The 19924-nt window shown below is 44.7% G+C and overlaps 1 protein-coding gene across 2 annotated transcripts in view; it reads left to right on the top strand.

The window, feature by feature from the left end:
* Positions 1-19924, top strand: part of CD99 (CD99 molecule (Xg blood group)) — a 106121-nt gene that overhangs the window by 39513 nt on the left and 46684 nt on the right. For both annotated transcript variants that reach the window (XM_068269936.1, XM_068269937.1), the window contains exons 3-4: positions 12050-12088; positions 16742-16792. In XM_068269936.1, the coding sequence (XP_068126037.1) occupies positions 12050-12088; positions 16742-16792 (90 nt within the window). The remainder of the gene's footprint in view (positions 1-12049; positions 12089-16741; positions 16793-19924) is intronic.

The raw sequence follows: 19924 nt of genomic DNA, 5'->3' as shown, positions 1-19924 counted from the left end.
ATTTTACAGGGAACTTGAAGTGAGAGAAATATGGAGGCTGCTGTCTTCATTCCCTTATAAACAATGGCAGTTGGCTGGCATGCTGAGCTTAAGCTGTTTTTAAGACTTGCCTGCAACAAGCATGCAGCCAGTAGAATTACCCTGAATACTCATCTCGTTACGAAGGAAGATGGATCACAGCGATGTCCTATGATGACGAGCGCTCCCCGATTCATCTTCCTACTGGTGGGTGTGCGTGACGGCACAAGATGGGCGCGAATGAGACTTCAAACGATAACGGTACTTTGTGTGAGATCTGATCCACCGTGACAGTCGTTATCGATACGCGACGGTAAACAATTTATGAATGATTGTACAGCTGTACCCACGTCGCGAGATTGCAGAAATGAGGGATTGATCAATCCCTGCTGGACGACATGCCATGTACATGTATGTGAGGCTTTAGAGCAGGGATGTCAAACTCAAATACAAAGTGCAGTAGTGCACGGAGAGGAAGCCTCTGCCACTGACATTAGGTATGTATTTGCTGGCAATCGTACACTGGGACCTAGTCGCGGCACAGATTTGCCTTACGGGCTGGAGTTTGACATGAATGCTTTAGAGGCAGAGCTTCAGCTCAGATGTCAGGCAACCGGCATTGTTTATTAGAAAATGAAGATGGTGCGTCTTCAGGTTTTCAATATACATATGTACAAATACAGTCCCACAATGCTTTGCAGTGATTTCAGACTAAAGTTACAGATACAAATGTTACAATGATCAGCAACTCGAGCATGAAGGGCAGTTTGACAATGCTAGGCTCATTAGGATAGCAAAATCAATGTAACATGTATGTGTTGATTGTTACATTCTGGTGAAAAAGTCCCAGGCTGTGTACTTTCACCAACAAGGGAGTGCTATGGGGGTTTATTTTCATAGTGTTATCCGTGAAGCCCTGTTATCCCGGGAACAGAAAAGAATCCAATTAGATTTCCATTACTTTTATAGTTTCAGTTGGACATTCAGCATGCAACTTAAGGTGCCCATACACTCGTCAGTTTGGCAGCAGATAGATAAGAAATGCATCTGATGATCTATCTGATGCGTTTTTAGAACATTTTTTACCAGGATAGAATTCCAATAGATTTCAGTTTGAAATCTATTGAAATTCGATCTGATGGCATTTTTTTGCCATCAGATTTCCATTAAGGCCAATGCAAACTGATAAGCAATCTCATCAGATCGACCTAAATTCGATCGGTCGGCCAGAAAATCGGCTGAGTGTATGGGCTGCTTTACAGTCCTTGTTATTATCAGGGATATATCTAAAATAGAGCAGACAGCTGTCTGGAGTGTGTGTGTGTGTGGAGGGGGGGGGGGGGGTGCAGAACACAGGGAAATGTTGCACAGGGTAATTGCTGCATGTGATTGAAACACAGCAGTGTTTCCCACCAAGGGGTTTATTCACGAATGACAACGCACTCAAGCAGCGCGGGTTAATGCACGCGAGTGCACGCTACATGTGGTCCTGACAGCATAGTGTACACTTTTAACTTAATCGTTCCTACTTCCACACAATGTGATCATAGCATGACCACCATACTTCACTAGCGCAGCCGCTAGTACATTAATTAATGGGTCCGCGCCAGTATCGCGGTCTCGCTAACATAACATCACGTGGAAGTAGGAACGATCGCGCTACGCTGACTGGAGCGTATGTAGCTTGCGCGCATGTATTAATCCATGCTACTTCAGGCGTTATTAGTGAATAAACCCCCATGATTCTAGCATGTACCTCTTCATGTATGACACTGTTAAAGAGAACCCGAGGTGGGGTTCTGACAATGAAATCCGCATACAGAGGCTGGGTCTACCTATGCAGCCCAGCCTCTGTTGCTATCCAGATCCCCCCCCCCCCCCCCACGCTCTGCGATCACCCATAAATCCCAGCCGCGCTGTGCGGGCTGTGTTTACCTCTCTATTGTCAATATCGGCTCTCCCCCCTCCTCCTGCATAGCTCTGGTCCCCGCCCGCGTCCCTTCCCTCCAGTCAGCGGCAAGGGAAGGGATGCATGCCGGGACCGGAGTTCTGCAGGAGGCGGGGGAGCGGCGAGACTGACAGGAGAGAGGTGAACACAGCCCGCTCTGACACTCTGCGTGTCGGCAGCGCGGCTGTGATTTATGGGTAATCGCAGAGCGCAGGGGGGGCTTAGGGGGATCTGGATAGCAACAGAGGCTGGGCTGTATAGGCAGACCCAGCCTCTGTATGCGGATTTCATTGTCAGAACCCCACCTCGGGTTCACTGTTAACCATGTATTGTCCCATCTTTGGGGAAAATCACCTGAAGTACCCCTTGACACATATAAATGTGTACTCCATAATTGTTTAAAAATTATTTTACAACATTTTTTAAAAGCCTGACTACATTTGTGCGTTTTAAAAAAATGCATAAAACGGAAAAAGAAATACATGCGTTGAATGTGTTAAGAGTTTTAGATGTGTTTTAATCCCAATACCGTTCTATGCTCTTATACTACATCAGTATTAGGATGTGAAAGGATCCAATGCCAACCTATTGGACCGTTCACATGCGTTCAATGGTACAGATACGTTCCATACATTCCGTTCCCCGGAAGCAAAAAATGCAGCAGGCTCTAATTTTCCGGACCGTTCTGCCCAGCGGAACGGAATCGGACAAAAAATGCTATTGCATTGGGGCAATGGGGAATGGAACGTTTCGGACCGTTCCATGGGGGATGTAGGGACGCGAACCTAAGTGTAAGGAGGGGGAGGGAGCTTGCAGCAGCCGGGCGGGTGGTGAGCGAGTGTGAACCGGGCCTCTTATACATACGTAAAGGCCAGCGGTAGAGGCATCCGTCTTCTTCGTGACTACATGACGCATCATGTGACTAGTCGCATCACATGCTGTGTAATCACAGCACACGAAGAGGAAGCCTCTGCTTCTGACATTAGGTATGTATTTGCTGGCAAACGGAGTGAAAACCAATCCGATCCATTCGTGATCAGATCAGTTTTCACAATCAGTTTGCCAGTGTGCACAGAGCCATCCGGATCCGGTGAAGCGGAGACCGGATCCACTCACCGATCCGTTTGGCTCATTTTTTCAAATGTGAATCGGGCCTTATTGTTTTTTCTTCTCTTGTGAGCCACTCACAAATATCGTGACAAATGTGATCATTCAAAATCTCAATGCCCAACTCTTTCCTTTTACTGAACTCTTGAAACACATTGTTTACCCAACAGTCATGTTTTCTAAAGGCTTTTGTTATGAAATCTCTTGTGTCTGTTGCTTTATCCTTTGATGAGGCAGAGTTGCACTGCTGTCTGCATACATTGCATCAGGTGAGACATGTTTTACACCTAATAGAATATCAGAGGAGTAGAGAGACATTCCCTATTCCTGAAGAGAATAGAGCCTGTTGGTTACGTAGTCCTATCTTGCAGTATATCCTTTTGGGAATGTCTCACGGCTGTCTCTTGCTGTTATCTCTGCTAGCTGAACTCCCACAGGGTTATAGCTGGGCCTCTCAAACACCTGTCTCTAGGGAATGCACTGTCTGAACAAACAATGTAAATCTGGTCTTTGTGTTCGCTTTTATCCAGTAGAAAGCCATATATATATCTCATGTAACAGACTATAGGGTCAAGCACGTAACTTGAGAAACCTATGGAAGAAAAATGAAACGGTTCTGCAAGCATTGTCGTTTGTTTGGTCAATGTGATTGTAGAGGTATATGAAGCATACATTCATTTGATGAATAATAACTGCCTAGAAAAATCCCATGAGTCAGGCTTATAGAATAATTGTTAGTCTTCAGAGTCAGTTATCAGGGATTGCACAATTTACAGTAAACGTGAGACATGGGGCTCGATTCACAAAGCGGTGCTAACCCAGTTAGCATGCCTAAAAGACTTTAGGCGTGATAACCATTGCACCATGCTGGTGAAAAGCCAGTTTAGGCGTGATAAGTTTAGGGGCTTGATTCACAAAGCGGTGCAAAGTGTTTGCACGCCAGTGAAAAGCCCCTTATCACGCCTAAACTCACTTTAGGCGTGATAAGAAGAAACTCGCGCGAAGTTACCGCGCGTACGCGCGTAAGTGCGCGCGCAGCACCCGACGCTTCGCGCGAAGCTCCCATTAAACCCTATGGGACTTTGCGCGCGCTCTCACGCGCGTACGCACGGTAACTTCGCGCGAAGAGCAGGAAAAAGCGGTGATAACTCAGTGGTGAAAAGGTCATCACGCCTAAAGTCTTTTAGGCGTGATAACTGGGTTATCACCGCTTTGTGAATCAAGCCCTAGGTGTGATAAGTTTAGGCATGCTAAGTTTAGATAAGTTTAGATCGCTTGCAAAGTCCCGCACGCAAAGCAGCGCCATTAAACTTTATACAAAGTGCACCAGTCTTTGCTAGCGTAAAACTTTTGATCAGCTGTGCACTGCGGTGCTAACGCAGTTGGCGCTTAAACTTAGCATGCCTAAACTTATCACACCTAAACTTATCATGCCTAAACTGAGTTTAGGCATGATAAAGGGCTTTTCACCAGCGTGCTAACTGTTAGCACCGCTTTGTGAATCAGGCCCATTGAAAGTAAAAGGATTTAAACTTACCTGGGGCTTCCTTCAGCCCCTTGTTGTCTGTTAGCTCCCATCCGGTCTCTTCCATTCTGCCACTGCGATCCAGCCGAGATTCGGGTCAATGTGCATGTGCGGTCCTGGCTGTGTGCAACCTCCCGATCACGCTCCTGTGGCTGGGAGCATTCTGCCCAAGAGCAGTTGCAGTCTTAATGAATTGGTCATGCACAGAACGTGGCCACAGGAGTGTGATCAGGGGGATGTGTGCGGCTGGGACTGTGCATGCGTGGTAGTCCCCAACTGGTTTAGTCAGGGACTTTACCGGGGCTGACGGGTGCAACAGGGAAGACCGCAAAAAAGCAGACCCGGGGCACCTCACCCGCTGTGCTCCAGGGTCTGGCTATCAGCCCTGTAGTGGATCCCTGACATGCCGCAGAACACAGCTGTATTGCGAGATCTACTACAGGGCTGGCAGCAGGGCCTGGAGCACAGCGGAACTGCCGTGAGGGACACACAGACTTTTAGGGGCTAGAAGAAGCCCCAAGCAAGTAAAGCTGTATATATACTTGCTTCACCTTGGAATTCCTTTAAGGGACCACTTTCACTGCAGCCTAATTGCAGCAGTTTCCTGCATGCGATTTCGGATGCAGAAAATGCAGCCTATTGAAATCAATAGATTGCATCCAAATCGTGTGCAGAGAAAAAAATGTTGCCTGCTGCAGTTTTCCGCACAACGCATTAGAATTTCCATAGCCGGAAACGGATGCGGCACACCATAAAGCAATTGGGATTTATCTATATTTGGGGTAATTACAACTAGGGAGCATAGTGTTTAAATACGTGGAAGGCAGCACTAACCCCATCCACTAGCCCTTGTATTAGGTTAGTGCCATGTTGAATGACTTTACTATTTTAAACTACTGTACTTTGGTTTGGTTCACTCTGACTACCAATCAGAGCAAATCACATCCCGCAGAACAGGGAGTATTTTCATAAATGCTGTAAATCAAAGCCTCTACAGTATCAGGATATTAGCTCAGTGCATGGGTGTATGTAAAATGCATGTGTTGTGATTCATTGAGGTTTGGGTAGAGAGGCATCCTGCAGATGTTCTGGATTCACAGTGAGGTTAGATGGGAGTTGGGAGTGGACATTATTTTCCTTTAAATACATGGAAATGGGCGTTACCATCAAAAGTTCACTGACTTTCCGAGGGCAGATTTCCAAGGCCAGATCCTGTCCCTGAAAGTCTGACACATTTTATACCGATGAGCCAGTTGTAAAACTTGCATCAGGGAGGTATTCTGAAACCTGCAGCAGGCCAAGTCTGGTTAGTGTGAATGGTCTGCAGTACTGCTTGCCCTAGGCATGCAGAGTAGTCTTTTATGTGTGATAAACTTGTCAGTGTTTGTCATATGATTTTGCAAAGGCTCAAACTGTTCCTCTCCTCCCTAAAATAAATCACAAGATGAGTAACTCTTCTGCAATGCTCCACCCAGCCTGAGTCACAGCCACATTCTTGCATGTGGGATCTGTTTGCTGAGAGATCAGTACAGCATTCACTCTCACTCAGTGCTACACCACAGATCACAGCTTGTGTCAAATTTCAGTCATTAAAAAAAGCTTTTACTGAATGAGATCAGCCAGTTTCCCTTGTAAACAATGTTCATTACTTAATTACATTTATTAAAGTAGAACTCTCGCCTAATTTCATTTTTCAATATAGAATACAATGACTCCCTGTCAGTTCTGTGTCCAGGTGATTGGGGGATAGTGTCCTTTCACACTGCAACCATTGTGGTGCGAAAATACAGGCAATATAATTGCTTAGTAACGGAAGGCAGTTATATTGTAACGGTAACGTTCACATCTGCGCTTTAGCAGTGTGGTGTGCCGGATGCGTCAAAATAATGCAGGTGTGCTGTGCGTTACTGAGCAGCGCAAGCATTGATGGATATGCAGAAGTCACTGGTAACATAATTTTTTTTCACGCATTTATATTATGATATACATGCGCACATAACCAGGATGACGTGTTTCCTGTAAAGTTAGAAAACTGAGGCCTTGGATGCATCTGTATAAAGGCATCTTTGCCGCCAAAATATATCAAATTGTATAATACTTTTTTTATTTTATTGCAATGCAAAGAACATAGTGTGAGACTACCCTTACCTGGGCAGGAAGTGGCTAGGTAGCTCTCAAGTGCGGTACATGCCCTAACCCATTTTACAAGGGAATATTTATAACCTGGATTGCCGCCTTGGCCTAGATTGTATTAAAAAATAGTGGGCGTGGCTGAAAGATTAGTACATTTGCAGATATATGATTGGAGACATGCAAGATGGTAAACAGTGAGAAACTTTTCCTGTTTTTGTTTTTTTACTTTACACTTAGGCTGGCCTAGATTTATGAAAGGACTCTTCCTCTATATATTGCATACAGCTACAATCACACAGTCATTCACATACATCTCAGCAGCTCTCACTATGGTCTGACTCTGATGTGGATGGTAAATCCAAAAAACGAAGGGCCCTTTTCCACTCACAATTGTAATCGCAAATGCAGTCTAAGTGATGGCTAGCACATTTTAAATGTGCTCCGTAGAATGAGATGGCCAAATAAATATGAAAATCTGGACCAGTCTGTCCAGTTCAGGAGCCAGCACTATTGACAACAATTAGAAGGAACCTCAAAAGTTAGGAGCAGGCTGTGATTTTTTTCAGGAGCCCTGGATACCAGGCTGTGGGGTTTCTCAAGACTATGCAAGCATGAAAGAACTGAACAGTATAGTAAATGAAATATAGTTGAAGATCCTGCTGTCAGTGGTGTAGAAACAAGGGATGTTGGTTTTACTTGGATCCATGGGCCAAATCTGCCACCCTCCTTCAGCTGGTGAACTAGCTCTGTAAAGAATGGGGTAGGGGTGTCGCAGCACCCTGTGAAGAAAAGCACAGGAGACAAGAGTAAAGGTGCTGTGATAATAGTCACCTCAGTATCTGCTTTCAATAGTGTTGACCATTAATCTGTTTCCTCTCTTTTCTTTCTCATCTCTTACACTGTGGCCTGGGCACACATGCAAAAAGGGCGCAAGGAAATGTGGGAGATTGGCACTGGGGCAATGGCTTTGTAGCATTGGCAAGTTCTACAGTCATTACTTAAAATATCCATCAGGATAATATACAAAGGTGGAGTTCGCCTTTAAAAACAGTCAGTGGTTCCGTTATTCAGCTTTCTATGAGCAGAGTTTTGGCAGGCAGAAAGATCTACATTACTGTGTAAGTCCACTTTAACAAAGAAGAACAATGTATGTTAGCCACAGGAAATAGTGATTCATTTCTACCTAATCTTTTTACAGCAAACTGAAATCTGCTGGTTTTGATTTACTTATTTTGCCTGGAGATCCCCAAGCACTATGAGCAAGCAAGATCAGACAAGAATGAGTCCTCTAAATGATATTTCCTGTTGTGTTCAGATTTGATCCAGGACACCCTTGTATATTGGTGACGTTTTCTATGTTTGAAAGAAATGCTTGTCAGGAATTACAACATCCTATTTCATGGAGACTGCTATTGTGGTGTTCAGCTACTTAGGGCCTGTTTCCACTACACGCAGATTCTGCATGCAGAAAACTGACTCCAAAGAATGCCTATGGGAAATCTGCATCAGAAAAATCGCGTTCAGTGGAAACAGGCCCATAGGCTTTCATTGGAGTCAGTTTTCTGCATGCAGAATCTGCGTGTAGTGGAAACAGGCCCTTACAGTACACACACTGGATTAAACTTGGTCGGGGCGGCTGATACAGACTGCCTCTGTAGAACATCTAGCTTGTGTACATTGACCCCGATTTCTCTATAGTCAACGAGCAAACCCCCAGGAAGACCGACTTGGATGACTGCTGGCTGAGAGCATTGCTCACCCCACCCGCTCTGTGTTGCTCCATCACACGTTGCGCCTTTGATCCTCCTTCCCCCTGCACAGTAACGGCACGGGTCACTGGCATGGAAGTTAGCAACACGTTAGTACAATCTTGGCCCCGTATCTTGATCCCTCCTGGGAGCTGGTCCTCATATGTGTGAACCAGGCTTTTAAGCCACTTGTAAATTAGGTAACTCTAAAGTATTGGCCATACTTATTTATAAGAGGCGCTCCACAGGTTTAATAAACTTGCATTTATTTCTCAAATAGCAAATACGCTTGCTGCTTGACATATAGAAACCAGTCTTTCAAGGCCTCGTTATTAGGCAACACAGATGGCCATGTGTTTGTAGCGCAACACACGTGATTGCATGCCATCTGCGTTGCCGTGGTATTGTGGTGCTGATCCTATTCACAGAGCTGCGTTTTTTTTAAAATGCATGCAGCTGCTGCGCACCACAGAATGTCAGACAGTGCATTCTATGCACCTCTGATGTTCTTGCGTTTCGCACACCATGCACAAGGAAACGCGTATGAGTGCCTCCTTCATTCCTATTACACTGATGCAGCTGCACAGTATCACTATGTGATTGAGGTGACTGCCTTGAAAGAAGTATGGAGACAATGGCTGCTACCATCAGACAGATGTGTATTTTTATTGTAATATAAATAAAGGTGGTAATAGAACAAATCTATGATTTCTTGAATTGTAAATTGTGTATGTGTAGGTGCATTCTAGGCCTGAACAATAAATTGAATTTAAACCAAAATCGTGATCACCAAGATCACGATTTTGGGAATCGTCAAAGCGGTGGTTTCCTCGATGACGTAATTTCCATATGGAGGAAGTTTGAAGAAGCGGCTTCATACTTTCCCCAGGTCTCGGAGCCTGCAGGAGGCAATTGAGGATGGACAGCGATGGACTTGTGCGAAAAGTATGTCCAACTGTAATGCTGGGGGGTCATACTTTCTGACCACCCAGCACAACAAGGCTAAAAGCTGGATAATGGAAGAGGCTACACAGGCTGCCCAGAGCAACTGCAGCTCGGGGCTTCCTATATCGCCACAAATAAGATGCAATGGCAGCGCAGTGCGATGTTGCGCTGCTCTTGCGATAGCAAACATGCAGATAGATACAAGACAGGACTAGAGTGAGGTAGCCAAAAGCGACCGCGGCAATGGCCACCTCGCAAGAACAGGACTAGGAGGACGGAGGCTGACAGAATGAACGCTTGCTAATCTAGTCACTGCCTCAGTGACAGCAAGCATTCACAAATACTAGAGTGAGGTAACCAATAGCAACCGCAGCAATGGCTACCTTGCACGAACAGGACTATGCTAGCTAAGCACGGGTGATCACGCTAAGCGCAACCTACCGAAACGTGCTAAAAACAGACTAACTGAACACAGGATATCAACAGTTCGAGTACGTATATATCAGCGGCACTGATATATCACCGTAACACGAATACAAGGAAAATAACACACGCTGACTAGAATATGTATATATTGGCGATGAACCAATATATAACATAAGCAAGGGAGACTAGCTAGATCTGGAACAGTACAGCGAACTAACTAGGCAATACAAACAATACAAATTCTCTGCACTAGAAGGAGTACGTATATATGTCCCCGTGGGAAATATATAATTATAGCTCCACAAGATAACTGAGCTAGAAAGTAACAAGACAAAGAATATTATACACAGTATCAAAGGACCCAGTAACAGCTTAAGGTGCGTACACACATGCGCCCATAGTCGTTTGAAACTATCGTTTCAAACGACGATCGTTTAAAAAAAAGCAGCCAATGACCATTAAGTCATAACGACGGACGAGCTAGATCGTTAAAAAACGATCTAGCTTGGCGGATTTTTTTCCGAACGACGATCGTTTGCAAAAGTAGTACATTGTTGGAAACGGTCGTTCGTACTAGACTTGACATGCACATTTCTCTATTTCTCCATGGAACTTTTCATTTTTATGTGCAAGCGCAATACTTGCTTTATGTGATGTAACGTTCGTTCTAACGATCAGATCGTTACACACTTTTAAAAACTGACTTTACTTAGGTCATTCTTTCGTCAATTAAAAGTTTGTTCGTCGTTCACAACGAACAATCGTTGCATGTGTGTACGTAGCTTAAGACAGAGCTGAAACTATGACGGGTGAGGTCTGAAAGGGGAGGCAGACTTTTAGGCTGGCATTAGCCAATTGATGCAAGCATGCAAATCTCCACACAGCTGAATGGTGATCATTCAATCTTGAGCTGGCTTGATTACCATTTGCTAGCTGAAGGACTATCATAACAAATGCATGCAGTACTATGCAAGAACATGCATGCAGGAAATCCAGGGCTATCTGGCTGCAGCTCAGCTGTAATAAGCCATTGGTGGAATGATGACAGCATCCTGAGCTGCCCAGAACTGCAGAGCAATTGCAAATGACAATGTGACTCATTGCGAATGCACAACCGAATGCAGTCTGACAAGCCAGAACTGTCCGTTTGCGGCTCCACTGCAATGGACAGAACACGCCACAGGAGGAATCCTTACACCAACACTGCCGATGCTGCGGGCCACACGCGCTGGGACTTGGGAGAAGTTTGAAGCTGCTTCTTAGATAGATGGGCATCACTGGACTTGTGCTGGAAGGTATGTCCAGCACTGCCGCAGCTTGAGGGACAGGGTGCACAGGGAGGCACAGAGGGGGCACAGAGAAACACAGTGCGGGCACAGAGGAGACACAGGACACAGAGCGGGTATAGAGAGAGACACAAAGGGGGCACAGAGAGAGACACAAAGGGGACATAGAGAGAGACAAAGGGGGCACAAAGAGCGACACAGAGGGTGCGCAAAGAGAGATTTGGACAGAGAGGGACAGAGGGAGAACAATCAGGCACATAGGGGGAACAAAGCTTGATTTGAAGGAAATCATGAATCGAATCAATTCAATTTTTTTTCCCTAAAATTGTTCAGGCCTAGTGCATAGCCTATTTTGAAAAAATATCCTTTCGGCAAGAGTTCAGGGCTGAGTGCAGTACAGACGGTTTGCTAACCTATGGACTAGCGATGCATTCTGTTGCTATGAAGCAGGAAAGAAACCATGCACTATGGAGCTGGAGGGTAAGGATGAGAATAAAGGACTTGGCCTGTGCTCGTCTGAGACAATCCGGGTCTCACAACAATGCATCAGGGCCACCATATTCATGCTACATTCTTGGCAGAGGCCACCTTGACCTGTCACCTCAGGTTAGAACCATCTAGCGTACTTATGAGGATGTTCTTCTCACATGAAGCTAAATATTTGCTCTTGCATATTTGTAAAGTTGTATTTAGGACAGTCTTCTGGTGCCAGAGATGCAAACGAACTGGTGCCAGAGATGCCTTGTTTAATAAATGCAGGAATCCTACTCATTGCAGAAACTGCTAGACTGGCACTACAGGTTTTTTTTTTATATATTATTTTCAGATTGTTTTTAGTGTATGCAGTATGTTTCCTGTACCTACTATGTCTTTTCTTGTTCGTCATATAACATGATTTTTTTTTTGTTCGCAGTTGACGCAGGTGAAGATTTCAGCTTGGATGATGCTTTTGGTAAGTTTAGATTACATTTCATATAAATAAAGTCAATGGCCTTTAAAGCGGAACTGTAGATAGAAAGTAAACACATCGATTCACTTACCTGGGGCTTCTGCAAGCCCCCAGCAGCTGTCCTGTCCTGCGCCGAGTCTCCACGAGTCTCTGTTCCCCCGCCGCCGCTCTGTTCTGTACCTCGACTTGTAAGTCGAGGCCAGCGCAACCCTGCCAAGCGCATCCTTTCTTTGCGTTCCCCCGCTATTGCAGAGAAGAACGCGAAGAAAGGATACGCGTGGCCAGAGTTGCGCAGGCGCAGTGGCCCAGCTGCGAAACCGAAAGTAGCTGGCGGCGGGAGAACGGAGGCTCGTCGAGAAGCGGCACGGGACAGGACGGCTGCTGGGGGCTTTAGGAAGCCCCAGGTAAGTGAAACAATGTGTTTATTTTCTATCTACAGGTCCGTTTTAAAGGAGAACTAAAAAAACAAACACCTAGGTGTATCTGTTGTGGCAATTCATCTTTTAATTCAGTTTCTCCCTCACATTTATAATTCTCTGAAAGACTGCTGAAAACATCATTTCTGCTATTAAAACCTTATATAGTACTGGAGTGCGATAAATGGACTGTGCCACATCTTCATTTGTAAGCTATGGATCTGAGGCATCCTTTTATTTTTAAAGAGACTCTGTAACAAAATGTTCAGCCTTATTTCTTCTATCCTATACGTTCCTATACCTGTTATAATGTGGTCTGGATTGCTGCAGCCTTTTCTAGTTGCACTGTCTCTGTAATATATCTTATCTTCTTTTTGTGTCAAGCTTTGTCCACCCAGGGAGGAAGGTGTTGCCTCTGTTGTAATGGGGACAAGTTACACGCACGCCCCCTCCAGGTTCACTCACACGTGCTTTGTTTATTCCTCACAGACAGCGTACACACACACACACACATACACACACACACGTGTGTGTGTGTGTGTGTGTGTGTGTGTGTGTGTGTATATATATATATATATATATATATATATATATATATATATATATATATATATATATATATATATATATATATATATATATATAATATACACAATATACACAGTGGCTTGCAAAAGTACAAAAGTATTCGGCCCCCTTGAAGTTTTCCACATTTTGTCATATACATGTGAGAAGTGGAACGAAACTCATACATGATTCCAAACATTTTTTTACAAATAAATAACTGCAAAGTGGGGTGTGCGTAATTATTCAGCCCCCTGAGTCAATACTTTGTAGAACCACCTTTTGCTGCAATTACAGCTGCCAGTCTTTTAGGGTATGTCTCTACCAGCTTTGCACATCTAGAGACTGAAATCCTTGTCCATTCTTCTTTGCAAAACAGCTCCAGCTCCATCAGATTAGATGGACAGCGTTTGTGAACAGCAGTTTTCAGATCTTGCCACATATTCTCGATTAGATTTAGATCTGGACTTTGACTGGGCCATTCTAACACATGGATATGTTTTGTTGTAAACCATCCCATTGTTGCCCTGGCTTTATTTTTAGGGTCGTTGTCCTGCTGGAAGGTGAACCTCCGCCCCATTCTCATGTCTTTTGCAGACTCCAAGAGGTTTTCTTCCAAGATTGCCCTGTATTTGGCTCCATCCATCTTCCCATGAACTCTGAGCAGCTTCCTTGTCCCTGCTGAAGAGTAGCACCCCGAGAGCATGATGCTGCCACCACCATATTTGACAGTGGAGATGGTGTGTTCAGAGTGATGTGCAGTGTTAGTTTTTCGCCACACATAGCGTTTTGCATTTTGGACAAAAAGTTCAATTTTACTCTCATCTGACCAGAGCACCTTCTTCTACATGTTTACTGTGTCCCTCACGTGGCTTGTGGCAAACTGCAAATGGGACTTCTTATGCTTTTCTGTTAACAATGGCTTTCTTCTTGCCACTCTTCCATAATGGCCAACTTTGTGCAGTGCACGACTAATAGCTGTCTTATGGACAGATTCCTCCACCTGAGCTGTATATCTCTGCAGCTCATCCAGAGTCACCATGGGCCTTTTGACTGCATTTCTGATCAGTGTTCTCCTTGTTCGGCCTGTGAGTTTAGGTGGACGGCCTTGTCTTGGTAGGTTTACAGTTGTGCCATACTCCTTCCATTTCTGAATGATCATTTAAACAGTGCTCCATGGGATGTTCAAGGACTTTTTCTAGCCTAAGCCTGCTTTAAATTTCTTATTAACTTTATCCCTGACCTGTCTGGTGTCTTCTTTGGACTTCATTGTGGTGTTGCTCCCAATATTCTCTTGGACAACCTCTGAGGCCGTCACAGAGCAGCCGTATTTGTACTGAGATTAGATTACACACAGGTGCACTCTATTTAGTCATTAGCACTCATCAGGCAATGTCTATGGGCAACTGACTGCACTCAGACCAAAGGGGGCTGAATAATTATGCACACCCCACTTTGCAGTTATTTATTTGTAAAAAAAAAATGTTTGGAATCATGTATGATTTTCGTTCCACTTCTCACGTGTACACCACTTTGTATTGGATTTCTCATGTGGAATTCCAATAAAATTGAGATTATGGCAGTAATATGACAAAATGTGGAAAACGTCAAGGGGGCCGAATACTTTTGCAAGCCACTGTATATACACACATACATCACTTCCTGCTTAGCGGCCATGTTTTTTGTTTGTAAACACTGCGTAAAACTGGCGATTAAAAGCCAGGATTGCGGCAGGGAGTGGCGGAAACAGCAAAGAGTGATCCAGGAGATCACAGTGACTTGATTGGTATATTTTTTATTGCACAAATTGGACAGTACAGATCCTCTTTAAAGATTATTTCTTGCCTTATGGCTGCCATGCAAATAGCTTATATGTCTTATCATGTCCAGACTCATTTAGATAGATGAGTTGGGTAGATGGCTAGAGAGTTTTTACATCTGCACCTCAAAACAGTTTTTAAAATGTATAAATTGCAAAGCCTATTCCTATGTAGTACTCAGTTAAACTAAATGTACCCATGCCGAAGCTTGGGTACAAAGTCAGATACTTGCCGAGAAGCCTCGGGATCCTATTGGTGCTTCACTCGCAACTCTGTGGTCTCCCGTTGCTGAGATCAAGTGCGCACAATAGCCGACTGACTGCACATGCGCAGTAGGGTTAGCGCAGCCATTGCGCGCACTTGATCCAGGAAGAGGAGCTGCATGGCCACAATGTAAATGGGTCTGTGCTCAGCAACAGGGGGGCCGCGCTTAGCAATGGGGTGCTTGCGACGACCGAGGGAAGACTCATTAGGATCCTGAGGCTTCCCTCTTTAAATAGTGTCATATTTTGAACCCGAGCTTCGGCTCAGGTTCGCTTTAAAGGTAACCTGTGAACAAAACAAAAGTTTAACTTACTCTCCCAGCCCCCTGCAGCCGTCCTTTCCCACGCTGGGACAAAACTATCCTCCGCTCCCTCACCGCAGCTCGATTTCTTTTTTGTCAGTTGGCGGCCACTGCCGCACGCGTCCTCCCTCCTGCTCAAGTCGCCATGAGCATCATGCCCAGATGCATTACGAGACTTTGAGCACTGTATGGACCGCAAAGGAGGATGCTTGCGGCCAGGGCCGCGCAGGCGCTGTCGACTTGTAAGTCGGTGGTAACAAAAGTGTGCTGTGGCAGGGGACCAGAGGATCTTTGAGTACCGACGCAGGACAGGACGACTGCAGGTCGCTGAGAGAAGCCCCAGGTACCTTAAACCAGGGGTCCCCAACTACCGGGCCGTGGCCCACTGCCGGTCCGTTGGCAGTTTTCTACTGGGCCGCGGCGTGTCTGGCCTCGAACCCCCCCCCGGCGGCCGCCGCTTCTTTTACCTTATGAGCGGGCGGCCGCTTCCTTCCTTATATTCCCCCAGGCGCCGCTCTCCTCCGGTATTACAGCATCGCGTCTTGCGGCTGCTGTAAGGAAGGGAAGGAAGCGTGGCAGCGGCTTCCTGTAGCGGCGATATGCATCGCCGTTACCACGGGAACCGCTGCCGCCCGCTCATAAGGTAATAGGAGCGCCGGCCGCGGTGGGGAGGGGCACTACCTACCTACCCACCCACTCACCCATACTAGGGCGCTATACTGGGGCACTATACTGGCTACACTGGGGCACTATACTAGCCATACTGGTCATTATACTAGCTATACTGGGACACTATACTAGCTATACTGGGCATTATACTAGCTATACTGGAGCACTACCTACCCATACTGGGACTATACTAGCTATACTGGGCACTATACTAGCTATACTGGGTCTATACTAGCTATACTGAGCACTATACTAGCCATACTGGGCACTATACTAGCTATACTGGGGCAATATACTAGCTATACTGGGAGTATACTAGCCATACTGGGCAGTATACTAGCTATACTGGGGTAATTATACTAGCCATACTGGGGCAACTAAACTCCCTATGCTGGGGAAAACCCAGCCCCCCCATACACTAGGTCACACATCGCCATCGCATGACACCCCCCTGTAATGTTACATAAATGAGCCTATGAAATGATAATGTCTACATCTCTGGTTTACTGCATTGTCCTTGCTATGCTATGGCTACTATGTCACTCTAACAATGCTATCATTATGTCACTTGTCTTAAAACAAACTTTGTTTCACAGTTTTGTCGGCCTGCTTTATATTTCAGATCCAGTAACTCCAGATAAAGCGTTAATGCCAACCCCGAAGCCTGACGGTGGTGAGTTATTAATAGATTTGGCAGAACACTTTCCTGTGTTAGAAATGTATGTTGCATGAGAAAAACTGTGAGCTTCCCCACTGCCATATTATAAGACAAAGGTCTTATAATGACAGACACCAAGCATGCATTTAATAACCCAGTTTTAGTTCATTCTCCATAGTCAAGCTCCCTGCCCTATCCTTTAGACCAGGCTTTCTCAACCAGGGTTCCCTGGAACCCCAGGGTTCCTTGAGGACTCTGCAGGGGTTTCTTGGCATTTTACCCCATCGTGGGGGAAGTATAATAGAGCACACTATAATAGGTGGTACTGTAACAAGAAGCACTAAATTGGCGGGTCAGGAGACAGTATAATGAGTGGCAGTGTAATAGGAGATAGTAAAATTAGCAACCTAACCTATTTAAAGACCAAGGGCCTGATTCACAAAGCGGTGATAACTCAGTTATCACGCCTAAAAGACTTTAGGCATGATAACCTTTGCACCACACTGGTGAAAAGCCAGTTTAGGCGTGATAAGTTTAGGTGTGATAAGTTTAGGCATGCTAAGTTTAGATAAGTGTAGATAGCGTGCAAAGTCCCGCACGCAAAGCAGCGCCATTAAACTCTATGCAAAGTGCACCAGACTTTGCTAGCGCAAAACTTTTGATCAGCTGTGCACTGCGGTGCTAACGCAGTTGGTGCTTAAACTTATCATGCCTAAACTTATCACACCTAAACTTATCATGCCTAAACTTATCACACCTAAACTTATCACACCTAAACTTATCATGCCTAAACTGAGTTTAGGCGTGATAAAGGGCTTTTCACCAGCGTGCTAACACTTTGCACCGCTTTGTGAATCAAGCCCCATGCCTCCTGAAAAATAAATGTAGGGGTTCCTCGAGACCCAAAAAAATTGTTTGCAGGGGTTCCTTGAGATCCAAAAGTTATTTACAGGGATCCTCCAAGGTAAAAAGGTTGAGAAAGGCTGCTTTAGACATATACAGTACATCATTAGACATAGCTGCTCTGCCTAAGAAATGACTTGCATATTTTCCAGTTGTAACATCAGTAAGAGACATCTGCCTATGTTTGTAAACTCTCTTCGATAGATTAATTGATTCATCTTGGGTGTGTTGTGAGTCGGGTCTGTAGAAAACATACAACATGCTGCAGTTCAGCTAGCCAAGCAGCTGTTAATATAAAATATTAATCAGCTGTTGCATGTATGGTACAAAGCCACTTTCCAAAACGACACTACAATTTATTTCCAACATATGACATCACAGCAGAAACAAAATGACTAATGATGTGGTTATTCATTTTCTTTTTTGTCTTTTTAAACATAGAAATGTTTATGGTTTATGCTGTCTCTTTTTGGGTTTGCATTCTACCTGCAAGTGTTTCCAGCACAGTCGTATCATCAAGTTTCTTAAAGTAGACTGTTACTGAGAGCTCATGGGAGTTGCCATTGCTGTCTGTATTTTAATGTATTATATGGTCTGTTATTATTTAGTGTTTATATAGCGTTAACATCTTCCACAGTGCAGTATAGAGTATATATAGTCTTGTCTATGGCCTAGTGCACACCGGAGCGTTTCCGCTGCTGTTTGCGATCTGCTTGCGGGTGCGGATCCGCTAGGGTAATGTATTTCAATGGGCTGGTGCACACCAGAGCGGGAGGCGTTTTGCAGAAACGCATACTCCCGGGCTGCTGCAGATTTTGGATTGCGGATGCGTTTCTGCCTCAATGTTAAGTATAGGAAAATCGCAAACAGCTCTGAAAAACGGCACTTCAGAGCGGTTTGCCAGGCGTTTTTTGTTACAGTAGCTGTTCAGTAACAGCTTTACTGTAACAATACATGAAATCTACTATACCAAAACCGCTAAACAAAACCGCAAAACGCTAGCTGAAACGCTGCAGAAAAATAAGAAAAAGCGTTTCAAAATCTGCTAGCATTTTGCGGATCTGCTAGCGTTTTTTGGTGTGTACCAGGCCTACAACTGTCCCTCAGAGGGGCTCACAATCGAATCGTTATCATAGTCTAGGGCCAATTATAGAGGGAAAGCCAATTAAAATTATTTTTTTTTTGGGGGGGGAGGGCTGGAGTGACTGGAGGGAAGCCTAGCAGACACAGGGAGAACATACAAAGTCCATGCAGATAATGCCTGGGCTGGGATTCCAACCATTGATCCAGCACTGCAGGGCGAGAGTGCAATCCACTATGCCACCCTGTTGCCCAGGAAAAGAAGGGTTATTGGAAAGTTCTTGGTATATCACATTGATGATCAATATCTTTCTTAAAATTGGTTTCGGATATACCGTAAAAACATTGAAACGAAGTCAGGTCTTCTTTTAGAAAAAAAAAGAAAATTGTATTAATGTTCAGTAAGTTTTGAAGCAGGATGATGACATCCTGCTTCAAATTTTATTGGCTAAGCCCCGGTTAACATTGGACAAAAAAAGGCCAGTTTGCAGACCGTAAAAGAATGGACCCTAACGGTGGAGAACAGATGCTATTTTAGTCAATAGGGTCCGTTCACTTTGCTCAGTTTGAATGCATCCAATCGGTCCAATTCCCCTAACCGACCACAAGTTTGGGTCTGTAGTGATTTTTCTGGATGTACAGATGCGTCACATTGACCACGCGGTAACGGAATGGAGGGTCACAGATGGAAAACTGATGCCTCTAAAACAGATCCGTTCCAGGCCTACGGGCCTACTCAGGTTGCCTCCAGTTGAGATCTTGTGCTAGGTTTAGGGCCTTATGGGATTATATATGTTATTATTTGAGAGAAACTTTTAGCAAATATGATGTGGCCTTGCTTGTGGATTTGTATATATTTTAAGATTCATGTGTGTCATCTCTGTGATACACAATGTTGCGCACATTTTATAAGTTATGAAAATTTGAAAACTTTCAATAAACTGTTCCACGGATCTGTTTTTACACAGATCAGTTTTCCATCCATGGCTGTGTGAAACGGGCCATGCTTACTAGAAAACAAAAATAAGCTTTTGGCCAATAAGCCTTCTTCAGACTCTATTCCTGTAGACACTGGAGGTTTTTTTGAGCGTTTAGGGATCGCTTTGAATCGCTAGCTATTTCCCTAAACGCTCTGCCAAAGTAAATGGATGGGACAGATTCCAC

The sequence above is a fragment of the Hyperolius riggenbachi genome, chromosome 2 (genome assembly GCF_040937935.1).
Source record: "Hyperolius riggenbachi isolate aHypRig1 chromosome 2, aHypRig1.pri, whole genome shotgun sequence".
NCBI lineage: Eukaryota > Metazoa > Chordata > Amphibia > Anura > Hyperoliidae > Hyperolius > Hyperolius riggenbachi.
The sequence above is the reverse complement of the archived record's forward strand: the minus strand, read 5'-3'. Positions and strand labels throughout refer to the sequence as shown.